The sequence below is a fragment of the Lissotriton vulgaris genome, chromosome 10 (assembly GCF_964263255.1).
Source record: "Lissotriton vulgaris chromosome 10, aLisVul1.2, whole genome shotgun sequence".
NCBI classification, from domain to species: domain Eukaryota; kingdom Metazoa; phylum Chordata; class Amphibia; order Caudata; family Salamandridae; genus Lissotriton; species Lissotriton vulgaris.
The window spans coordinates 48,435,831-48,449,870 of NC_141698.1; the positions used below are offsets into that span (position 1 = coordinate 48,435,831).

At 44.5% G+C, this 14,040-nt stretch overlaps 1 protein-coding gene across 1 annotated transcript in view; it reads right to left on the minus strand.

Annotated features, from left to right (window-relative positions):
• LOC147684578 (metalloproteinase inhibitor 1-like) overlaps positions 1-14,040 on the minus strand; it is a 130,687-nt gene that overhangs the window by 29,653 nt on the left and 86,994 nt on the right. The window contains exon 5 of the mRNA XM_086942368.1: positions 9,455-9,570. Coding sequence (XP_086798494.1) covers positions 9,455-9,570 — 116 coding nt within the window. The remainder of the gene's footprint in view (positions 1-9,454; positions 9,571-14,040) is intronic.

The window sequence follows — 14,040 nt, forward strand, 5'->3', positions numbered from 1 at the left end:
CCTCATGGGAACAGTCCAGCCCGAACTACCAAGCCATGTCTTTCCTAGACCGGAATCAAGCATCCAAGGACCGGTTTCTGGCTATCAGCCTTCTTCAGCCTGGATAGCTTGACTCCAGTGATGTGGAGTGCCTGAGATTCCCGTCTGAGCATACCCAGCCCACTCGGGGTGAAAATTGCATAAAACCACAGTTGATGGACAGAATGCAGAACAATGTCTTACATTCACCCCAGTACAAAGATCTGGGCCTAAATCCATCGTTTTTTTGCACTCCACACCACCCTAGGTCAGACAATGGCTATATGCAAATCTTATAGAAGGCATGTTTATTAATTTTGAGGGTGCTAATGAGATCCTTTTCAAATTCCAGACCAAGGTGTTTAAAGCTTTTGGACTGCCAGAACAAGCCATGGTTACCCACAATGCTTATGTCACCTATGTTATTGAGGAGCTTCACCTCCGTTCTATCACTATTTAGCTTGAACCCTGAAACTTCGGAGAAGTCTGCTATAGAAGTCATCAGGGCCGAAATTGCTAACTCTGCATCTTCAGACACTACTAGGACATCGTCCACATAAGCCATTATTTTAACAGTGTATCCATCAAAGCCAATACATTTGATCTGCTCATTAGCCCGCAAATGAAACAGAAAAGGTTTGATGGCGAGAAGGAAAAGGGAGGGGGAGAGGGGACACCCCTGTCTCGTGCCCTGTTCTAGTTTGAATGATGTAAATGTAAATGTACAGGAATTTATATAGCGTAAATCACCGAGCGGTTTCTAAGCGCTTGCTTAGGGAACCCGTCCTGGTATTCCCCTGTGAGATAACCCCGGCAGGGTATCCGCAAGGTGAAAGCCAGGCATCCCGCCACGAGGGGCCGTTTTGGAGATTAAGCAAGCTATTGCCCAGAGTCGCAGAGTGTGAACCCGTGAATCGAGTAGGCACCGGAGCGAGAATTGTCGAGTCCATGGACATTTTTAGGACTCAAGACCCTGCCGAGCCGGGAATTGAACCGTGGTCCCGGGCTGACCTCTCCTTCCAGGTCTGCCTCCTCTAACCAGTGAGCCACACTTCTCACGAGGCTTCTCCCTGTTCTTACTCTTGCTGAAGGGTTAGAATACAAAGCCATCACCATCCGAATAAAGTCTTCTCCCAGTTTGAATTTGTGTAGGGCAGCCTCTAGGTAAAACCAGTCAACCTTATTGAAAGTCTTCTCGGTGTCTAAGGTAACTGAACCGTTGTGGAGGCGGACATCTTAGCTTTCTCTATTATGTGTGCGAGGGCATGTGTGTTGTCGCTAGATAGTCTGTTTTTAAGGAACCCTACCTGCGACGGGTGAATACGTTTGGGAAGGACTTTTTGGATCCTTTTGGCCAAGATCATAGCATAGATCTTACAATCAAGATTGATCAGAGATATTGGGCTGTAATTCTTTGGGGAGGTCGGATCCTTCCCATCTTTGGGGATTACCGCAATAATAGCCTCTGCAGGAGTACCGTTGACTTGGCCACTAGAAGCAAAGTCCATGTATAAGTCTTTGAGGGGTACAACCAGTGATGAGGAAAAGCTCTTAAAGAACGAAGCGCTAAACCCATCCGGGCCCGGTGCTTTCCCGGTTTTGAGAGATTTGATTGTGCATTCAATATCTTCAGTGGAGATGGGAAGGTTAAGCTCAGCCTGATCTTGTGGAGAGAGAGAGGGGAGAGAACAGTCTTCCAAATACTTCCCTACTTTAGAGCTATCTAACCCTTTATCTTTGCTATATAAGTCACTGTAGAAGTCTTTGAAGATGTTAGCAATTTTAGTGGGATCTGAGTGCGGTGTTCCAGATTTATCTATTCGACCCTTAATAGCTGTCTGTTGTAACTTAAATTTTAAATAAGATGCCAGGCTCTTACCAGCCCTATTAGTGTTACATAGCCTGAAGTTCTTTTGGGTCTTAAGCCAGATTCCTGCTCTCTCACTCACTATTTTGTTATATTCGTATTTTTTATTCATTATATCATTCAAGGTAAGAGGGTCTTTGGAAATTACATGCCTCTTCTCCAGAATTGAATCTCCTGCAACCGTGTTAGGTTGTTGTTGGCATCTTTGTTCATGGCTGTTTGGATCTTGATTATTACCCCTCTAACGGTACTTTTAAGGGCCTCCCACCTGGTAAGATCCTTGGTGTACCCTTTTTTATTATTTTTAAGGTACTCTCTTATGGCCGCGTCAATGTTTAGCCTATTCGCGTCTTTCTTCAAGATCGCGTTGTTGAATCTCCATAGGTTCACTCTTTTAGTCTCATTATGTACTGCCAGTGTCATCATGATGCAAGAATGATCAGAGATTACGTGCGGTTCAATGGAGGTTTCCTCAATATCGGCCGAAGAGTAGCCAGAAGTGAGAATGTAGTCTATACGCGAATATGACTGATGGGGAAGAGAATAGAATGTATAGTCTCTCTCTGTAGGATTCAACAATCTCCATGAATCAATCAAGTTGTGTCGAGTGCAGAGATTAAAGAGTGCCTTATGCGATCTGTTTGAGTGAAACTTGCAGCGAGAGTCTCTATCTAGCAGAGGGTCTAAAGGGAGATTAAGGTCACCACCTAAGATGTGCGTAGCATCGTCCGGAATCGTGTTGATGTGGTTGCTTAACTCTTCCCAAAAACTAAGGTCGTACTTATTGGGGGCATATACATTAGTTACATAAAACTCCTTGTTATCTCTCAACAGTTTTATCGAGACACATCTGCCCTTGGTGTCAGCAGTGCTCTGTAGGACATCTATTTTGGCCTTTTTTTAAATTACAATCAATACTTAGTTTTTATTTACCTAGGGCATCAGAACCAATGGCTTCACTATACATTCTGTTTTTCATAGAATTAAATTGCGGCGAATCAATCTTAGTTTCTTGGAGTAATATAATATTGCCTTTCTGCTTGTATATATAATCAAGTATTTTTCTTTTCTTAATAGGGTGATTGATACCTTTTATGTTCAGCAACACAATTTTAATGGACTTATTGCTTGGGGCCATATTATGGGGGAGAGCGCGTCTGATGGCACATCGCGTTAAGGGAACTAAGCGTTGTTCTATTTGTCAAGTACTTGCGAAGTATAGCGCAAAGGAGGTCAGGCTTAGGCGCATATTGGTGCAAAGTGGAGGCAATAATGCGGCATGATACTGGTACACCATCACCTGTGGAAGAGAATACAAGTCGGGCACTGTCATATGTGTACAAAGAGCAGCTACTTAAACATACACACAAAGTCAAATGAAAAAATACGAATAAAAAAGGTACAGATATCCATAAAAACACAACCCCAACCGACACCCCCCTCACCCCAATCCCACCCTCCCCACCCCACAAGTAATCCAAGAACATGGTGACTAGGGAGAAAGAGAGCAACAACCACTCTACCTCCGTGACAACTACAGGATTTATCCTGCTCATTCTTATTAGAGTAAAGAACTACTAAAGTTAACAAGAACAATGGACATATCCTGAAAACATCTTATACAAGTAATGAACAGTGACCGGAAGTTATACACCTAGTGGACATCAAACTGCGTCAGATATATCTGATTCAATTATGACACTTGGGGAGTACGTCTTGGCGTACTACAAACACGTTATGGAACATGGTGCAACCATGACTCAAATTATCTGAGGAGCCAGGGTGGATCCATGACAACATTTGGCAACAGTTGAGCTCATATCGCTCATCGACGTTAGAGACAGAGCAACTTCAGTGGTGAAGACTACAGGCACCTTATTGGAGCATTTAACAAAGACAATAACAGGAGCATAAAACAGCTTAGAGACAGCCTTAAACAGAGGCAGTAATCCTGGACTGTTCCAAGGAAGGTCTAAGGTCTGGTACAGCTTTGTCACATTTAAAATGAGTCTTGCCATACCACAGAACATGTTCGGTATACATCGTACTTGCGACTATGGTCGCCATTAGAGTGTTCATAGAAAAACCAACTGCACAGGAAGGATTATTGGAAGGCCTGCTGTCGAGCTGTCACATTAACAACAAAGCCTAAGGGTTGCTTCCTGAGGCACTCTAAGTGGCGGTGTCCATTGAAGATTCTTCCGGGCCATCAAGAAATTTCTTTAGGTAAATCAGTTTGGTAGATATTTGTGGCACTCCTTGTATCAACACCCTAAAGCGCGCCGGACCCACAAAGCCATACTGATAATTGAGACCACGCAGTATTGGTCGGAGAGCCAGGAAGTTTTTCCTCACTTCTACTGTTTCTTTGCAGTTATCTTGAGAAATTAATATTTTGTTGGCCTTCCACAGTATGTGATTATGTTTGCGCATGTGAGATAGGACTTGCTCCACGTGCTGGTATCTGAGCGGCTTACACACAATCGGCCTAGGACCCCTGTGACCTGATGTGAGACAGCCTGGAACACTATGAGCTCGGTCAAATTCCAACGGGTTAGCGAAGGAGAGATTGGTGGCCTGTGTAAACCATGCCTCCAGGAAGGTTGTACAAAAGCAATCCTTATCTTCCGCGCCTTCAGGAATTCCGAAGATACGCAGGTTTCCCCTACGGTTCCTGTCTTCCAATTCGGCTAGGCGTCTATTGATTGAGACTGTCGAGATCGAGAGCTCCTTGAGAGATTTGTTTACCTTCACCTCAGAGTCCTCCAGCTGGTTAATTCTACATTCTGTTTCAGAAAGCCGAACGTTGATGTCTTTGATGTCCCGCCTGACAGCCGATATCCCATCCTGGGCTGATTTTGCTATGTCATGGACTTCAGCGAGTTTGAGCAATATAGTGTCCAGCGTTGCGTTGATACCACGCTTCCCTTTCATCGGCGACTCCGGGTTCGGGGGTTCGGCTTTCAGCCTCCTAAGACTTTTGGCCTCTTTTTTCCCCCATGATGTCAGAGAGTGGTAGCCGCAGCAGTGACAAATCACCCTTGGAAGATGAAGCGTCTTGGTGGCACAATAGTAAGTTGTACGAGCGCTATTGCTGGGGGCTGTATACAGCCAGGTTGTAGGTAGCAAAGGGAGGTCGGACCTCACTTTTCGTTCTCAAGGTGGTAAGTATAGGCGATAGTTATAGTACAGAAAGTTCAGGTAAGCATCTAGCGCCAGTCTAGTGATGCTGCATGGGAGTGCTACGGGAGATGACTCAAGCGAGCAGTGATTTATTTAGGCAGAGTAAAGAAATATTCTAATTAATTGGTTATTTAGAGCAGGCCTGATGGGCAGGTGGTCGGTCGCACCCCCAATCAGCAATTCATCCAATATCAGCCTCACTGTTCCATGTTGATGGCTGCAATAGTTGGTTATGGCGTTGGCCATCTTGAGGTCAGGCAATGGCTTCCTGCTAGTGGTTGTATTAGATGTCTTTGATGTCGGACATCATGAGGTCAGGCAACAGTAACCTCCACGTTGGTACTTACAGTGTGGAACAACATTGACTAACAGGAAAACATATCATGGAGCGCGTTTAGCAGGGAAGCGCAACTGAAAAGTTAGCTAAGGATTGCATTGGTTCAAATGTGTATGTCCTCCACACGCCATATAAGCATTGTAGTGCTGGGTCCCATAACCATGCATTAATCACTGCAGTAAGCTCCACTTATCAAAACAAAGGTGCCCAAATAAAGCAGCTGGTCGTTCTCTGTGCCTTGACTTGGCGTGGCTGACAGTTAGAGGCATATAGAGGCGGTAGGTACTAAGGAGCAGTCGCTCCAGGTGCAGTCCGGCTTATAGGCGGCTGTCCGCCATCTTGTATGCAATGCGCTCCGTACCTGAAAATTGGTGAAAATAGCGTTGCATGCACCTGTGTGCCGGTTCTGACGAGTAGCTCAGCCTGAGCAGATTTCAATCATCGTACCTTGGTGGGGTCTGGTAGGCTGGTCAGTCGAGGTGAGTATCGGGCGTATCCAGCCTGCCCCTCCGGGATCTCGCCTCGGGTCACTTGCGCTGGTTTACGGGAGGCTATAGGACTCGATAATAGCAGCCAACAGGAGCGCATCTGAAGCGACCAGGCAGGTTCCTCAGGTTCCTCAGGTTGCGCAGGGTGCTCCCGTAGGCTTGGGTCACTTTCAGCAGCCGAGCAGGCTCACTCAGCCTCACAGTTGCAGCCGGTCAGTGCTGCTGCAATGCATCCAAAGTACGATTTTCGTGGCGCCGCAGGGCTGAGTAGCACAGTCTCAGACTGCCCGTAGCGCCACAGGAGGACGTAACGTCACGTCCTGTGAACATCGCGGGGAGTAATTCGATTTTAGGACTCTGCTGCGAAATGGCTCACCTTGAAAGAGCGCACTAAGAAATAAAATATTTCACCAATATTATTCATACTTTGACTGTCCCTACGCAGCCGGAGAACACACAAACGGAAGTAGTTAACCCGCCTCCACCCAAGCGACTGCAGAAACAGAAAGAGTTTGGTGCAGCAGATGTTAACTTCAGAAAGGAAAACGAGTGAAGTTTGATTATCCCAGTGGCTGCAGGTTTGTAGAGGCGGTTATGCTGTAGACCTACTTTTATTCTGGATTTTGTAGGCATGCTTCTTGCAGGCTTTCTTTTATTCTGGCATTTTTTTCATAGAGTAATCATTTCTTCCGCACTTGAGATCTAAGTTGTTGTGGAAAAGCTTAAGGGCAGGGATGTTTGTAAAAATATGAAGCTGGAAATTACAGTCAGTGTTTGCAGTTTCCTCGTGTCTTAAAAGACGGCAATTTTGAAGTGGCATTTCTTTATTTGGCATTATATCGAAAAACGTTTAATTTGTTTTTAGGAAGGATTGTGCAAGGCTATTAACCATCTGACTTTAGCCAAACATTACCGCTTTAGTCGCCAACTTGTTCCATATCATGAAGATGAGTTTAGGCCAGTTTTTGCTTTGTAAGCCTGCAGCACCAAGCGTTACTGGGATTTGTATAACCATACAAATGCGCGTGAATCCTGCCCACTCACATGAATTTCTATATTGAAATGTTCAGTGCCGTGGTCCTTGTGATATCTCGTTCACCTCATCCCTTTTTCCCCTACAAGTTGGACATGGGCTTAAACTTGTTATAATGCGGTACGTTTAACTTAACTACGTGTCTTTGAACACAAAATTCTTAAGACTATCTCATTCCTCAAATGGGTGTACTTTCTGAATTATGTTTCCCTCGTAGTCGTTGCTTGATTTTGCTGACAACAAAGTGTCACTCATAGTCATTGAAATGTCACTCATAATTTCACTGAATTTATGAAAATGTCACACATTGCAATCTGAAACCTTGGCAGCTATGCACCTAGCGTTGTGGTGGTGCAGTGCATGCACGACGTACTCTGTGGGTCCCAGGGCCGTCAATCAGCATGTGAAAGCGCTGCCAATGACGGCCCTGGGCATCATTTCTGGTCAGTCCTCGCGCTGAAAACGCGCTCTGGTGAGTGGAGTTGAGTCTGGGGCAGAAGAGTCGAAATATAAATGAGGGGTGGGGATGTAAGGTGGGAAATATAAGGCAAAAAGGGAAGATGGGCAGAGGAGGATATTGGAAAAAAATGAAGGTTAGACTGACACTGTTAAGTTGGTTTTGGGTCCCCAGAGCACATCACGTTTGTGCACGTACACACTGCTTTAATGGGGGGACCATGTTTGGTCATTTAATGTCAGCTGTAGATGATGAATCCCTGAATAGTGTCATGTATGTGCATGTTTACATTGTGCTGATGGGATTATCAGGTAGAACATGCAGTCTATGTGTTCCTCTTTGTACTGTCGGTGTATTCAACTGTGCAGCCTTGGATGTCATGTATGTGCAGGTAACTTGCATGATCGAGGTAACTATTAGCAGCAATACTACGTGTCTCTCGGACCATTTTCAATTGCCCGCCGTCCTTTTTCTCCAGCATCCCCCTCCCGCTACTTGCCAAGGGCGGCAATCTGAGGAATAACCCCGGGCGCCAGAAGCTGTAGCTATACCCCTGACTACATTATTAGTTTGTGGGCGTGCAGCATTGAGCGGTACAACAGCGTTGTCAGAAGGGCGTGCCAAGAACGTTGTCAGAGGGGCGTGACACTCATCAAACACAAAATGGGCACGTACTTCAGTAGCGTGACTTTAATGTGCACGGCCCATTCACGATCCACCTAAGCGTCTGACACGTACCTGTAGAAACAGAAAGCTGCAAACCATTTCACATTCAGTCAACATTAATCCCAGATACTGCGGCGCAACCTTTGTGGCCGTAAAACTTTTCAGAGGGGCCAGCACCAAAATTAACATAAAAAGGGGCGCGCCTTTCGTCAGCAAGGTGCGTCCTCTGTACGCGACGTCACCCTTCTGGGGCGTGCCTTTCGTCAGGGCACACATTCACGGCGCATCAACGGCTCCAGCAGACATTCACGGCAGGCAGCGTAGAACACCATGTAAGGAACTTCATTATTGCTATTTAGTCCGAGGCGTACACGGGCCTCAAACCAGCCTTCTCAAACACGGGGGCACGGCGGGCAATGTCAGCCTACACACAATAACGTCAATAACCAACACACTCCACAGATAACGAACGACAAGCTAATACAGCTAAGGAACCCACATATAAACAACGCTGTTACTAACATTGCATGCACAACCGGACTAAGACGTTACTAAAACATTAAAACATCACCTTTGGCTATAGGCAGATGTAAAACAACACGTGGAAGAATTACTCTTGCATTTTGGCATACTTACCTCATGCTGCATAACACACAATTACAACATATATTTAAAAACACACACAACATCAGAGCACATTTAATATTACGAACATTACACACATAACAGTTCATACCCGGACAACGTCGGGACGGCTGCTAGTATATATATATATATATATATATATATATATATATATATATATATGTACAGATGTGGAGTTATTTTGATGGTAAAAAGTTGCTTATCCATAGAAACGTACCTTCATGGTGTTCTTCTTCTCGATATATTTGAAAATTATATTTTGTCCACTTGATATTTAGACTAAATATTTTGTCCAAGCGCCCTCCTTGCTATACTTTTTTTAATGTTACCTCCTTATCTTCAAAGTCCTTGACTTTTCATATAGTTGTTAAAAAAACTGCCCAGTGGCTGCAAGGAGTATTTGAAAAGATAAAGACTGGATGTATTTATGTCTCTATTGGACAATGGCCACTAAAAATTATGGGGAAGCTACCTGGCTTTGTAAGTCCTTATTTACGTCTCTTGAGAATTAAGGGTGGTAGGCCACTTAGCCTTATTGTCTTTTACTCACAGAAGCCCTGCTATTGGCAGTTGGCAGCTCCTTTATTGGCAGCAGTAAAGTAGAAAAATGTGTCTTTCTCTATTTAGTTACTAGGCACCTAACCCAATTATAAAAGGGCAAGTATTCTAAAATATGAGGAAATGATTGATCGACTTGTTTAAGTGGAGGAAAAAGGCCTTAATTCTTTTAAATCCGGATTAGAGCTCCAAGGTTACTCACTTTGCAGCCACATTTGTAGGCACCTTTCACCCCAGTTTGCTGGGTCTCAGACATCCGACACCAAGGCACAATGTAGCTACAGGAGTACAAGTTCACACGGCCATTCTTCATATCACCTGTCAGTAGAGTGATAAAGAAAAGTCACTGATTAACTCTTGTTACATCACAATATATTATGATTGTGACATGTGAACAACTAATTGCTAGGCAAATCTTGAACTTCCCATTTATGCATTTCTGATTTTCCTTGCAGCTTCACTTACCATCGTCCTGGCTCTTTTATATCTTTCCCACAAGCAAAATGTATATAACATTTTCCACTGGAGTGTCCATTGTTGATTCATCAGGACATGAACAATGTCAGAGGTTTTGGATATTGATATACATGGGCGTCAAGTTGTGACTCATTTAATATAGGCCGTGGTAATCCAGAATATCCATCATTGCTTCAGTTCTCATGGAACAATGTTGGCATTATGGGTGATAGCCACACTATAGTCCTCATTTATGAGGAATTGGCATAGGGCAGTGTGACAAGTCTTCTTGGTGCGCTGCGCTATGCCAATGTGACACTGCAGTGAAGTAGTGTGGCTCACTGGTTAGAGGCGGCAGACCCGAGAGCAGAGGACGGCCCGGGACCAGGGTTCGATTCCCGGCGCGGCAGGTTTCTGGACCAGGGTCAGCGGACTCGATAATTCTCTCGCCTCGGTGCCCACTCTGATCAGCGATCACACTCGGCAACTCTGGGCATTAGCTTGCCTCATCTTCACTAACGGCCCCACCAGACCGCCGGGGATGCCTGGTCTCACCCTGGAGATACCCATTAAGGGACCATCTCTCAGGGAAGCCAGGAAGGGTTTCGCAGCGGTCGAAGCGCCTTGAGACCCTACGGGTAAGTAGTGCGCTATATAAATGCCTATACATTTACATACACTATATTTACGAAATACAATGCATTCCTCTCATTTCCCCCTGCACTGATGAATAATTTTCTGCTTACTGCCAATGTAGGAACCCTTGAACCATGGTGCACGGATGACTTTGTCGCAGGCAGAATTGTTTTTGTGCAGGAAGTGGTAGCTTTCTTTACTTATTTATTGATTTATTTATTTGTTTATAAAGCGCAACATTTATCCCAAAGGATGTCACGGCGCTAAGGACTCTAGTAACAGATGAAAGCTGGATTAGCCAATTGTCGTTGGTCAGTCTTTGGGAAAAAGGTGTGTTTTAAGTTTCTTCCTGAAGAGAATATAGTTAGAGGTTAATCTAAGTTCCACTGGAAGTTCATTCCAATGACGTGCGGCCAAGTAAGAGAAGGTACGTCCTCCTGCTTTATTCTTTTTTATTTTCTTTGTTGTAGCAAGAGCGAGATGTTGTGATCTTAGAGGTCTGGCAGGAAGGTAGAAGTGTAACCTATTCTGAAGGATAGTGGGTCCTTTATTATTGAGTGTCTTATGGGCATGGCCCAAAAGCTTGAAGCAGGCTCTTTGGCGCATGGGCAGCCAGTGCAGTTGTTTTAAGCATTCTTTGGCAGAGCTGTATTTGCCCTTCCTGCATACTAGCTTAGCTGCAGCATTCTGCACTATCTGCAGTCGTTGAAATAGGTAGTCTGCCATGCCTGCAAAAAGTGCGTTCCCGTAATCCAGCCTGCTGACTAATAGGGCCTGTGTGACTGATTTCTTACTTTCCAAGGGGATCCATGCAAAGAGTCTTCTTAGGAGTTTTAGTGTGGCAAAACTTTTCCCACAGAGGGCTCGAATATGAGCCTGCATGGATAGTGTGTCCTCAATTGTGATGCCTAAATTTTTGGCTGAGTGCTTAGGTGACGGAGAGTCTCCCAGCATGGCAGGCCACCAAGAGTTGTCCCATGTGTGTTTTGCCTCACCGAACAATAAAATCTCGGTTTGTCCGCATTTAGTTTGAGGCAATGATCTGCCATCCATTTGGCCATTTCTGTTAGACAATTATTTATTTTTTAAAATATTTTTATTAGCATTTTCAGTGCAGAACAATAAAACAGGCATGTCATTATTCTTTCAAAGTTCCAAACCCAGAGCCCCCCCATGACCCCCGAGCCCCAATTCTCTGTTCACAAAGGAAAGCACAAGCAGTATTATTGAGCCTCAGTTTGCTGTCTGCTTGCCCCTTCCCAAGCCTAATTATAAGTTGCGTATCATCCACATAGGAGCATACCCCCAGACCCCACTGTGCTCCAATTTGTGCCATAGGTGATACATAGACATTGAACAGAGTGGGGCTGAGGGATGCTCCCTGTGGAACACCGCATTTAAGTCGCTTGGGTTTGGATAGGAAGGCTCCCAATTGTACCCTTTGCGTTCTGTTCTGCAAAAATGAGCCAATCCATTCAAGCGTTTTCCCTTTTATACCTTTTTCTAACAAGTTCTCTAGTAGAAAATGATGGGAGACCGTGTCGAACGCCGCCGACAGGTCTAACAGGATCAGAGCCACAGCTTCACCCTGGTCCAGAGAATTTCCAATGCTATCAGTAACAGCCAATAGAGTGGCTTATGTGCTGTTAGTAGCTCTGAACGCTGTTTGAGTTGGGTCCAGTAAGTTGTTATCCTCTAGGTATTTAGACAATTGTCTATTTATCAGTTTCTCCAGCACTTTCGAGAGATAGGGAAGTTGGGATATAGGTGTATAGTTAGCTGGGTTTGTTACACTCGAACACGCTTTTTTTAGCAATGGAATAATTATAGCGTGTTTCTATATCTCCGGAAACACAGCTGTTTCCAGAGACTTGTTAAAAAGTTGCGTGATGGCAGGAGTTAAAATCGATATAAGCTGTCTAAAAATAAAATGAGGGCAGGGATCAAGGGGTGAGCCAGATTTAATTTCTAACATGGTACTGGCCACTTCTTCTTCTGTTATTGGTGTGAAGCTGTTTAGGCTAATAGAATTTTCAGAATTTTCAGGGGAACAGGTAGATGCTTTCATACTAAACAAAATGCACATAAACAATCCAGAGAGGTATTTTCCTGTGTCTTTGTGTGCTGCAGAATAGAGCACACATGGAAAGAGGAAACAATGAGGAGAAATACAATATATTTTCTCATTACGCCTGCACTGGGGAGGCGCCGGATTTTGGCACTGCCCCAGGTTGACTAAGTAAATCTGGAGCCGCGTCAGAATCTGTGGGTGCTGCATGAGAAAACCCACTACAATGTCCATGGAACGCCTCCTTGATGCAGAGTAAGGCAACACAGTGACTTGCGCTACCTTTCCTTATTCCATATCTATGAGGCCCTTCAAAGCCAGGCAAAGTTGCTTTTTGTAATCTCATAGATATGATTAAGAAGGGGTACGCAGGCAGATTAAAAAAAAGAGTGACACTTCGACAGCACAAACCTCCGCAGCAGCACTAAGGGATCGGGAAACCGCTGCGGAGGAAATGTTTTCTGAAACACCTCCAGAGCGGGCAGGTACCAATGGGAGCATTACTGATGAAGCAACTGTGGGATTGAAGAGCTTAAAAGAGAAATTTAGGGCATTGGAAAAGCTTATGAGACAAGAAATGGCAAAACGGTGGAAGCAAAATCCCTACAAAAATATTTGGATGCGGGGAGAATTCCCAGGGGCCTTAGAATTATGATCGCCCCAAGTTATGAGACACCCAATCCAGCAATGCTAGTAGAATGGGCCCAATGCAACCTGGAATCATCGCGAAGACTCATGGTTATACTAATTAAATATGCAGAAAGCAACAGAAGTGATATCCAGTTGAAAATTGACAAGCTAAATGATGAAATTCATGTGCATAATGATCCACAGAAAAACAAAAATTCTATGATGAAATGTTCAGCAGACTTAAAAAAGGAGGAAGACAAAATAAAACAAAGAAAAGTGTATAAATTCCAGCAGGATAAAGTTGATTATGCCAATGGGCAGATTTTCACCTTCGCCCGAAAGTTTGATACATTTAGAAAAGCAATAGAAGATGGGAGAACAGGGGGAAAATGTAAGCACTATGGGACAGTCGGTGGCAGGGGCTGTCTCCCAATCAGATCTGAGCTCGGCAGCTGAGAGCGAGTCTGACACAGATGGGCAAAGAGAGAGAAACCGGGCAGCCAAAACCGTTATCAAACCAACTCTGGGGGCCCGATTCACAGAACTAACTTAAGACAAAATCCTAAACTTAATACTTTTGGTATTCACAGAAGTTAAGATTTTGTCTTAAGACAGACTTAAGACAAAATCCTAACTTACGTCTGTCTTAAGTCTGTCTTAAGACAAACTTAAGACAAAATCCGAACTTCTGTGAATACCAAAAGTAGTAAGTATAGGATTTTGTCTTAAGTTAATTCTGTGAATCGGGCCCCGGGAGAGGAACTGGAATATGTCAGACAAAGCCGCGGGGAAACCCTATAACCCAGGAGCATACCTGCAAAAAACGCAGGACTAAAAGCAGAAGGGAAAGGAGAAAGTCTAGAAGAAGGCGCGAGGCCCAAGCGTGCAATAAGGGGAAGGGGAGCATGGAATCGCAAGTGAATATTATAACAACGCCTAATGTAACCTCCGCAAACACCAACACTATTATCAATTTATCAGATTGTGTGTTAGATGCA